The following is a 12,171-nucleotide window of genomic DNA, read 5'->3' on the forward strand; positions in this document are numbered from 1 at the left end:
TAGGGGCCAGCTGAAGGACGCCTCCGGGTGCGAAAATTTCTAAATATGTTACTGCATCATTATTATGCGTAAAGCTAGCGGATCAAATAAACAGATCTAGAATTGAATGAAGTAATCAAGTTCAATCAGGCTTTAGTGTACTTCGTCTTTGAGGTTGCTCATGTTTCTACCAACAGCGTTATGGTTAATAGAACATTATCAAGTTGGAAAACAAATTTCAAGAGAGCCTCGTGTCGACTGTTTAGTGAAAATGTAAGAAGAGACTTAAGGTGTGACCCAACACCTTCACTTACATTTATTTGGCAAGTTTAATTTTAATAAAATTTTGACAAAGAATTTACTTTGACTCTTTGACAAAAATATAAAAATTTCAAAAAATTTGAACCAACCATTATATTAAAAAAATTACACTGGTTATATAGCAGTTTGACAAACACTAGTTTTGATCATTGAGAAGTTTAATATTGCATTCACAACACACCGTAATTAAAACGTTTAGCTGATTTTAAAGAGTTATCTCCCTTTAGTGTAAAGTACTACCTTAAGGCACAAAAACAAAGACATAAAGTCTGCATATGGAAAATACTCCACGTTACCCAAAATTTGGTTCGTTACAATGTTTTAAAATATAGACATAAAATGATAAAGGTAGAAAAGTACTTAAGTACGTCGACGTAGTTCTGCTAGTATAACATGTTATTTCTACAGATAAAATATGTTAAACAGAAACATTGCGGTATATTTTGTGTTACCATATACTTTTCTGATTTTGTTGTCTGTTCATATTCACCAAATACTGTTTTATAAAAAAGTAAAAATCACAAAAATACTGAACTCAGAGGAAAATCAATTCGGAAAGTCCATAATCACATGGCAAAATCAAATAACAAAACGCATCAAAAACGAATGGACAAGTACTGTCATATTCCTGACTTGGTACAGGCATTTTCAAATGTTGAAAATGGTGGATTGAACCTGGTTTTATAGCTAGCTAAACCTCTCACTTGTATGACAGTCCAATCAAATTACATTATATTGTCACCGATGCGTGAACAAAACAAACAGACACAATAGCTAAAAATGTCAAAAATAGGGGTACAGCAGTCAACATTGTGTTATCATCTTAATAACTATAAAAACAACAAATGTAACAAAGAAGCACAAAAAGGCATACATCAAATTAACATTTATTATATTATTATATACTAGAAATATATTCTACTTAAACGATATGATACCCAACGTTATCTTTCATGTAGTTTCTTTTATCATGATAATGCGTTTCATCCATAAGAGGCATATTAAGTATAAAGGACAATATTAAAACATCAAGGAATTATAAGTTAAGTATATCTTTTCATTTGTTCAAGAGATCATTAACACAAATTAAATAATGTTTTTAATTTCATAACGTTGTTAGTTATTCTTTACTCATTTTAAAGTTTTTCCAGTACATCTAATTCATAGTCAGCAAAAACTTTGGCCAGTACAGTTGACTGTCAGTTTAGTAAAAATGGAAAAGTGTTTGCGTTTTATAGGTTTAATATGTACCGTACTACTTGCAGGAGTAAAAGCAACCAGTACCAGAGATGATATGGTAGAAACTCCAGTGGTCGATAATCAAAATGTCCCCTTGCTTGCAATGTTTGACATGACAAAGGTAAACAAGCGAATCAAGGAATATACATCAGACACATTCGAAAATATGAAAGGAAATTTAACTGTGAACATTAAAAAGGAAATTAAAGACTATTTTGATGACATGAGGCAGAATTTCACTGATTCTATTTCTGAAGGTAACTACATTTATTATGTTTCGTATATACGGTAATTGCGTAAGCACCAACCATTCATTTCTTGATGAGACATGTTTAATAGTTCTCTTGACAATTTTATTTTTACTTTGTTCCAAAACTAATCATTTCAATTTTAAATGGTTTCAACTATGTTTGAAGATCCTTACTAAGACATTTTATTTGTTTTCAATAAATTTCAAATCATTTTTTTATTTCTAAAAAAATTATAAACCAATTTGAACTCTTGAAAAATAACACGGATAATGTTTATTTTGAAATATTCTTGTTATCACAATCAAAATCAAAACCTAAAATCATACACTATTTTAGGTAACATGTACGTAATTCTGTGATGTATTGGCTTTTTATGTAATTTTTGAAGAATTTACACTGTAAAATTGTCTTAATGTGTAAAAACATAATTTGGAAAGTCCAAAAAAAACTTGGAATAAACAGCTAAACCGGTAGTCCTACATAATCTTTAACATCTTTAAGGAGGTATGGAATTTTAAAAAATCCCAAATATGTCCTTTCTTCTGGTATAAACATCAAATACAACGCAGAAAATCTATCGTCATTATACTGGATACCAACACTTTACAAAACTCCTTATAAAGAACGAAACATACCTGGGTCATCAAGATGTACAACTAATAATTATCAAAGGTACCAGGATTATAATTTAGTACGCCAGACGTGCGTTTCGTCTACCTAAAACTCATAAGTGACGCTCATATCAAAATGTTTATAAAGCCAAAAAAGTAAAAAATTGAAGAGCATTGAGGATCCAAAATTCCCAAAAGTTGTGCCAAAAACGGTTACGGTAATCTATGCCTGGGATAAGAAAATCCATAGTTTTTCGAAAATTTTAAAGTTTTGTAAACAGGAAATTTATCAAAATGACCACATTTTTGATATTCATGTCAACACCGAAGTGTTGACTAATGGGCTAGTGATTCCCTCGGAAACAAAACGTCAGGAGAATTTTGAAAATAAATAACTTGGCCTTGATAATCACAAAATTAAATGGTTTGTTCTGTGGTAGTTTGAAAATAAGGTACCTGACTTGCAATGTATTGAAAATATATAATTCGACAGGTCTAATCAAAAGTTTGAGATGGGACCAGATTCTTCATAAACTCATCTTTTCCCCCAAAAAAAGTCGGGAAACTCTTCCCAATTTTTAAATAAAAAAAAGTATAAATATTAATTAAACATACTTGAAATGTCTGAAAATTGGTTTCATTTAACTTTAGGTATATTGTCTCAGGAAACCATACCTCACTTTTATTTTAACAGGGCCGTAACTTCATTGAGGCAAATGCCTCATGTAGGAAATTTCAAACCAAATGCTTGTCTCCATATCAAATTGTGTTCACGGCGAGTGCCTTGTAAGAAGCAAGTTCTGTTTTCCCTCAGACGTAGCTCTGATTTTTCGGGATTAATGTTTCTTATTTATTTGTCTTTAATTTTGTTCATTGATTGCCATTCTGTATTCTGTTAGTGTTGCATTCCTTTTGTAATCTAGTATTAGTTATTTTGTTTTGATCTTGATCATGAGTTAAAAACAAAACATCAGCCACAGACTTAGCTATGTGAATTCAATTTTTGCTTTATCATGCACATTGGTCTTTTGATGTTGTCCCTAGAAACTTAAGTCTTACACTGAATTTATACATTTTGCATTAAGATCAAAATATTGTCATAAAATTATTAAAACAAAACTTGCATTTTTCAGATTATAAAAGGGTCTTCGGAACACCCTGAAAGCATGATTTTGAATCATTTGTTCTAAAGGTTCTTGGGCCTTCAGTGGCTCCATAACCGTTCAAAAAAGGTTTTGCCTCGCTCCGCTTGGCGAAATATGTTTGCCAATACTTTTAAAAGAGTCTAGTTACAAGCGAACTGCAATGCTATACATTTATGCAATACATGTATATGCAGTTGGGAAGATAAAGAGATTCATTTCTGCAGAGGATGATGATTAATTCTGATTAAATGGTACATAATGTATGTTTCGAATATCTTAAATATACTTACAAAAATGAATAATCAGTCCCTTGCTTTAATGAAAATAAAAAATCTTGCTTCAATAGTGCAGAAAATGAATAATCTGTTCTCTTAGTTTACGAAAATAAATAACCGATCAAAAAAAATCCTCCTATATCCCCCCCCCCCCACCAGAATATCACATGGTCGTCCCCTAAACAGGAAATTTATAAAAATGACCACATTTTTTATATTCATTTCGGTGTTGACTACTGGGCTGGTGATACCCTCGGGGACGAAACCTCCACTAGCTAAACATCTTTCTAACGTGCTGACTACCATTCTTTGTAAAGTAAAACATAACCTTCAAAAATATTGTGATGAGATATACTCAATCAGATGTTTCAATCAGAAGTGGATTCTTAAAAATTCTAAAGATCTACCGCTTAATCGTTTATCACAATCTCTCGGTATTTATACATCCAACATTCATGTATTTAGTTATGATGTTTCTTTTGTAAATCTAATTGGACATTGTGTCATGTCTTCTCGCTTGTTGTTTGAATTTTATTTTCATTTTCTGTTTAAGGAATAACTGTAATATATTTTCTGTCTATGAAGAAATAACAAAAAAATATGGTGCACACTGAATTACCGGCATAGTCTTCATAGACAGAATCAATATCACAGTCATTTCTTATCATTTAATTCTTAATTCCATTTCAAATCGGAGTAAATCATGAAAAAACGTTCATGACGCCACAGTCACATGACAAATTATGTCAATGAGCTGATAAACAAAACGACGTCAGCCAATTAGAAGACGTGTTACATCAAAAGTTAAACTATATGTATGTAAAAGTAAAGATAATGAATCAGCTTGTTCATTTACATGCATATGATTTTTACAAGAAATACCCCATGGTTTGAAAATACAAATATATATTCCGTTACCAACACAGTTCTATATTGACATTCCTGTCATAAAAAGTTAAAAACACCATAACAAATTCAATCCCGATTTTAAATTCTTTTTTAGAAAAGTATCTGTGCTAAAATAAACATCCCTCGGTTTTGGTTTGTGACCCGGATTTGTTTTTGTTTAATATATTTATTAGTATTGGACAGCGGTATACTACTGTTTACTTAATTAACAGCCAGAAGAACTGTGGAAGAAAACATTAAAAAGGAAATTAAAGACTATTTTGATGACATGAAGCAGAGTTCCACTGATGCTATTTCTGAAGGTAACTGTATTTATTATATTTCTTATTTACGCTATATGCTTAAGCACCAACTATGTTTCAATTGATAGGCTTTCTATGAAATTATGCAAGTATCTACAGACAGTAGACTATTTTCGATAATCTTAGTTTCTGTTTAACCTTTGAATAAGAACAGAACGGAACATCCTACATAAATCAGTAATCATGTTTAAGTAAGTAAGTTACAAAAACATGATTACAGTGTAACCTGCATAATCTGACACCTAAGTATTCCAACATCCTAATTTAACTGACACCTTCCATGGACCCAAAATATGATTTTTATTTAAGACATGTATGATGTATACATATTGTTTCCCTTTTTTCTTTTCATTCATAAGTAATTATATATTCTGGATTTATTATCATTTTATTTACAGGTTAATTTTATAAATCCCTCATTGCAAAAATCACTGTTATCCAACATTTTTTTTTATCTGTATAAAAACAACAAATGTTACAGAAACATGAACACAACTAATACAATAATATGGGACAATCAGATTTTTTTTATGTGGGACAATCAGAACTATAAAATTAAAAAAATGGTGACATTAAGGAATGAAGCCTATGGGCAATATATAATAATAATATATGTCAAAACACTCCCTTTTTACATATATTTATAGATACAATTAAAATGTTAATTTCGTGTTGCAATACAATTCAGCATTTTGCAATTAGTTTGAGTAAATTAGGGTCAATTTTAATGTTCATCGGTAATACTTTTTTTTGCGGTCACCAATTGTATTTGTATAATTCATATCTATACTGAACTACTTTGAAACTTTAATTTTGATTCTTCTCGAATTTCAGCGCTTACTCCTCGGGACTGCTCCGACTTAGATAGAAAAAAAACCAAAAGTGGAGTGTACAAAGTTTTTTCGGAAGGTAGAGCTGGATTTAACGTGTACTGTGATATGGAGACGGATGGGGGAGGATGGACGGTAAGACATTCAAGATTTTCTCTAATTGGCTGTTATTTTTAAGCACAGAAGAATATATCACTCTAAAGGTGGCGTAGGTGTCTACCTCCTTTTTGGATTTTGAAGTAGCAGATATCAATTGGTCAGAATCTTTATTGAAATTTGCAAATGTTTAACGTAATTTGTATTTCAAGTTTAAGACGTATAATTTTATTACCAAAAAATATGCGTTTTATCGTCTTTTCCGATTTATTTTCTACAAAACACAATATTTTCATTTTTGCCAAATAAGGGGAAATAGCTGAAGTAGTAGCAGGGATAACTCAGTTAAAGTAATTTTCTAATAAAAGTGTTGTGAATTTATCTCTTTTAAAATGTAGCAAGAAAACAAGTTGGGTGACTCCATTGTTTCTTTTTATAATCCGAAAGCATGTTATAGGAGCTATCTCCTCCCATTTTATCTTTAAATTCTATAGTGTAATTTTCTTTTCATCAAACAAAATTTGATTTTCACTGTATAATCTATAAAAACAAATCAATTTTGCACAACCTGTAGTGTAAACCAAATTCTGATGATCCATACTCTTTATTATATTTTTGAAAAAAAAATGATAAAAACTTTATTTTGAAAATTTTATTATGGATTTTAATTTAGACCCCCAGCCACCTTAAATGCAGATTATTCTAGTTATTTGTATTTTAACTATGATTTCCGTTCCGTTCTACACTTCGTGACACCCTACACTCATGTTAATGATATTTGAAATATTGCGTAACGTTTTGCTTAGATCGATTTTCGGTTTAGTGTTCTCATATGTTTTATTTATAAGTCATCCAAATTCTAAAATTTGCTCTTGTATCGGGTGTAATATCAACTTAGGAAACCAGGGTTGCATGCGTCGCTTCTTTAACTATCATGTTAATTACATTAGTCACTTTGATGTAGCTGTAGTGACGTCCTCCATCTTGAATTTTGAAAAAGAAGAGAGTATGTAATTCAGGAGTAAGCCTTATCTTGTTAATATAGTAAATTGTGTGTTTTATCGTACTTGTGGTTGTATTTTACCAAAAAAAAAAAAAAAAAAAAAAAAAAAAAAAACTAAACAGAATACTTTTGTTTGATTTATTTTTTAAAACTTAACCATATAAGAGGAGATAACTTATAGATAAGAGGAGGTTACTTTTGTAATATAATGTGTTGTGAATTTACCTGTTTTATTTTGTAGCCAGAAAACGAATATAAACTTAATATTTCGTTAATCAACTCCTAGCCATCCTTCAAATAGTTTTATGTGTTATACACATATATTTTTGTGCAAATAAGTTAGTTTTAACATTATTAACTTAGGTGTTTCAGCGCAGACAAGATGGTAAAGTAGATTTCTATCGTGGATGGAAAGAATATGTAAAAGGATTTGGTGATGTCAGAAAAGAATTTTGGTTAGGTCAGTTGTTTAATCAATTAGCTTCCATCAAAAATATATGAAAAACTTTTTTTCTAAATGCTTCCATTTAATCGAAAATGTCCATCGTATTGTTAGCTTTTTAACAAATCGGTGCATAGATTTATAGATGACGTCTGGTAAAAGCTTATAATGGATGAAATTTGAAATTGTGGATTGATATTTGAAAGTACAGTGGGAAATATTACACGCCTTTAACGATGAGAACATGTCAAGGGATATGAGTATGAATCCTGTTTTGACACTTTATTGACTCGAATATCAATATTTTAACGTGCAAATTTTGCAAAAACCCGGGTACTTTTCAATTATGTTCGACTTATTGTCTCACATGTGTTTTTACTATGTACGTCTTATTTGATCATCCACGGAGGCAATGAAAAAGACAATCAAGATTTGCATTTAGTGATTTAAATGTTTATCTATATACATATATTTGATTTCTCTTTTTCGGTGATCTGATTTTTTGTTATAGGTAATGATAAACTTCATGATTTAACATCTCAAGGAAGTTTTGAACTCCGAGTAGATCTGGAAGATTTTAATGGTGATAAGGCGTATGCCAAATACTCTACCTTCAACATTGGCGACCAGTCTACGAACTACATACTGACCGTTAATGGCTACAGCGGAACCGCAGGTAAAATTTACATTTTTTTTCAATGATTAAGGGACAAAGAACTTGAATGATTTCTTTTAAAAGTGGGATCTTCTTTTAACAATGACCGAATTAGTGAAGGGCACTTTAATACACATATTCATCAAAAAGTAAAATCACAAAAATATTGAACTTAGAGGAAAATCATTTCGGAAAGTCCATAATAACATGGTAAAATCAAATAACAAAACGCATCAAAAACGAATGGACAAGAACTGTCATATTCCTGACTTGGTACAGGTATTTTCAAATGTAGAAAATGGTGGATTAAATCTGGTTTTATAGCGCTAACCCTCTCACTTTAATGACAATCTCATCAGATTCCGTTATATTTATATTGATGCGTTAACTAAACAGACACAATAAAAATAGTAAAATAAGGATACATCAGTCATCCAATAGACAGAAAGACAATAACAATCAAAACCAAGGAGTAAACAAAGATTCACAACACCAAAGGACATTGACATCAACAGTTATAAATAATAAATAAGAAACAACACGAACTTCACTAAAAACCGGGAGTGAAATCAGGTGCTCCGGAAGGGTAAGCATTTCCTGCACCGTATACGGCACCCGTTGTGTTATTTCTTTGTTCAGTTCGGAAAAAATAAGATGATATATTTTTATGCAATTTTACTCTTCTTTTATGTTTAAAAAATCTGATATAACATGACTGTACCTATTTTCCTTTTTTTCACATTATAATAGAAATCCAGATGAAAAATAACGTTTAAATTTTCTTAAGATATTTTTCAACAAAAAGAACATTGTAAGATATAAACAAGGTGAGCCGGTACGACATTAGTGTCACCGTCTTCCGCATCATCGCACTTTTTCTAACTCGGTCTGTAAATTTTCAGTATACATGCAGGTACCAAAAATTATCACCAGATCTACAGTGTTACAGAAAAGTCCGGATAATAAAACGTTCATGAAAGTCTATGGACCGTTATACTGACAATTCGATCAACAGAAACAAAACACAAACTCGATTTGTAATTCCGAATTATAAATTCATACAATAATTTTCGAGCCCTGATCAATATCAGGAATAATAAACAAAGCAATGACAACTGTTTGATTTCAGAATCACAGAATTAGATGCTCAGTCATGAAATTATCATAATGCTAACATATGCTTATATTTAACGCACATTTATTTACCAATTTTAAGTATAAAAAATATTTAAAAGCTATGTTTGAGTCCATCTGTCGGAACATCAATAAAGAATGTCTCTTTATAAATCAAACTGAAGTTCAATGTTATCTGTTTAAATTGATATCAATGTCGAGTTTATTTTTTTTATTTTTATACAAACATAGGCGATGCTCTCAATTACCATAACAAGCAAGCTTTTACGACGAAAGATAAAGATAATGATAGTAACAGCGATAACTGTGCGGAAGCCTACAAAGGAGCTTGGTGGTATAAATCCTGTCATGATTCCAATCTAAACGGACTGTATATTGGAAATAAAAGGACTTACCAAAGCATGCGTTGGTGGCAATGGAAGAGCTCTCAGTCAATGAAAACAACATCGATGATGATACGTAGGATATGATTGTAAAAATGGCTGCTTTCATTTTGAAAAAAAAGAACTCTTTATGTTGACTTCTTTTGTGAGACTTTATTGATCTTTTGTTTGTTTGTTAATAATGTTCATTTAAATTAATGAATATACGAGTGTGTGATTTTCTCGCTATGTTAAAATCCAATTGATGACCTATATTCTGCTCTTTGGTTTGGTTGATGTCGCCGTTTCGATTCTCAATATTGTATGTTGTAAAGCCTATCGTATGATGTAACTTAATTTTTAAATACTTCTTTTAAAAAAGGTTTATATTTCTGCTGATGAAGTGTTTGTCTATGAGGGTACTACCATCCTACTGATACATTGTTATTTTTTTGTTTGAATGAAATATGCTGTAGTAAAATATACAATTTTCAATCAAGGAATATATCTCCCTTATGCTCAGCTCCGATTTCTCGTTCAAAATACTAAAGATGTGTATTGGTATAAGCTCTTAAACGTTTTAATAAGTGTTGGTTTTTAAAACAGTTTGGCCTCGTGCTTAACTGGAGACAGAATTATGGTTGAAATACCCATCTGGTGCAGTAATATTGGCACTGTTCAAATTATTTTTTTGTTATTGAAGTCTTTCTAATGATGATCATGATCGTTCCGGATGAAGATTACCCATGAAAGACAAGATGTAAGCACGGAATTGTCTTGGTTTGATTTTTTTCTATATCAATAACACGCATTCCAAATTGAGGAACAAATCAAAAACTATCAATACAATTATTAATACATGTTTTTGATAACACATATCCTTATCAGTATCCAATCATTTTGTTGAATGGCAATCAGAAGATAATATCAACTGCTTGAACATTTCAGTATAACTTACGATTATTATTGTTGTTATATTTGAGAAAATACACAGAGCTTTTTGACAAAGAAACTGGACTTTTTTAGTAGAAAATGTGACGTGAAAAACGTTACACTTCTCTGTTGTGTACATTTTGCTGATTGATAAGTACAATTTTGATTTGGCATACGGGTATTCAAAATCCTCCTAGTGACTCTCACAATCATTGATTTAGGTGGAAATATACAGAACTACATCTTTTCTACACAAAAATTACAAGAAACAAGAATGTGTCCCCAGTACACGGATGCCCCACTCGCAATATCATTTTCTATGTTCAGTGAACCATGAAATTGGGGTCAAAACTCTTATTTGGCATTTAAATAAAAAAAAATCATATCATAAGGAACATGTGTACTTTTTTTAAGTTGATTGGACTTCAACTTCATAAAAAACTACCTTGACCAAAAACTTTAATCTGAAGCTGGACGAACGGACGTACGGAGGGACAAACGAACAGACAGACAGACGTACGGACCAGAAAACATAATGCCCCTCTTCTATCATAGGTGGGTAATAAAAATAGACATATTAAAGTTATATCAAAACGTTCCAGCGGTTAATACAATCTTTTGATTGCCGTTTAGCATACGGTAAGCATTGGATACTGTTCAAGTATGTCTGTTATAAAAATTATTCATTCATCATTATGTTAATTATTTTTGTCATTTTTGTCTCACTTTGTGGTTGTGTTTTTTCTATCAGAGATATTAAAACAAGATGAGTCTGTGTGCTTACACAGTGACGACATGACGAAATCTGAGAATATTCAGAGAAAGGTATTTGTTGTTTGTGTAGAACTTCCCTAAAATAGAGTACTGAGTATGATCTTTCTTTTTTAAGAATCGTATAAGTTGTCCATCTGATGTCGGAAGTACCATGTTGGTCAAATCGGAATATTGATTGTTGGTGCTTCAATGCCCTTTTATGCACCACTTTCGGGCTCTTTCGTAGCGGTCACTTTTATGAGTGGAGAAGGCCTGAGTACCCGGAGAAAAAATACCAACCTTCAGTAGGAAAACTGACAATCCTTGTCAATTAAGATTAGAGTCGAATGCACCCGCACCAGCAGGGTTTGAACTCACAACCTCAGTGTTGACAGGCTAATGATTATAGTAGTATAACTACTATGACCACATGGCCACCGAAGCCCCCGGGGGTTTTCGAAAAAGATAATAGTCAAATTAACTTTCATTTTACAGAATAACTTATTAAAAATAAATCTAGCAAGAAGGAACTACTAAATAGACAAACGGGAAAGAAGGGAGGAAATTGAAAATACAATCTGAAAAAGAGGGATTTGGTCAAAAGCAACAGCATTTTATCTGGCAAAATAATTAATTTTAATTAATACAACGGGTAACGAAAAGTTACAAATGTTTCCTTTTTACGGACGATTCAGCGTGTCAGTCTTTAAATACACACGGGCACGCAGACATACTCTCCTCTCCGTATTATATTTTATTGTAAATGAGGCACCAAATAAAGATAAAAGGTTTACATAGACTTATATTCACTTGCAGAAAATCAAAGAGGACGATCTCCCATTTAGTATGAAACTGTGACTAATGACATACATAGACAATAATGAATACATACCTCTTAAACTTAGTTTAACTGTGCGTATTGTTGTGCGTT

The 12,171-nt window shown here is 31.4% G+C and overlaps 1 protein-coding gene across 2 annotated transcripts; it reads left to right on the top strand.

The window, feature by feature from the left end:
* The first annotated feature begins 1,452 nt into the window (after positions 1-1,452).
* On the top strand, positions 1,453-9,712 carry LOC143069027 (fibrinogen-like protein A). 2 transcript variants are annotated; one of them, XM_076243461.1, is made up of 6 exons: positions 1,454-1,796; positions 4,943-5,032; positions 5,867-5,997; positions 7,325-7,421; positions 7,915-8,079; positions 9,424-9,712. In XM_076243461.1, the coding sequence occupies exons 1-6, from the start codon at positions 1,514-1,516 to the stop codon at positions 9,660-9,662; spliced, it is 1,005 nt and encodes a 334-aa protein (XP_076099576.1). In that variant the 5' UTR covers positions 1,454-1,513; the 3' UTR covers positions 9,663-9,712. The 2 variants fall into 2 exon arrangements, with proteins under 2 accessions (XP_076099577.1, XP_076099576.1); XM_076243462.1 differs by lacking the exon at positions 4,943-5,032 and having other exon boundaries at positions 1,453-1,796.
* Positions 9,713-12,171: the final 2,459 nt, after the last annotated feature.

This window comes from Mytilus galloprovincialis, chromosome 3, assembly GCF_965363235.1.
Source record: "Mytilus galloprovincialis chromosome 3, xbMytGall1.hap1.1, whole genome shotgun sequence".
NCBI lineage: Eukaryota > Metazoa > Mollusca > Bivalvia > Mytilida > Mytilidae > Mytilus > Mytilus galloprovincialis.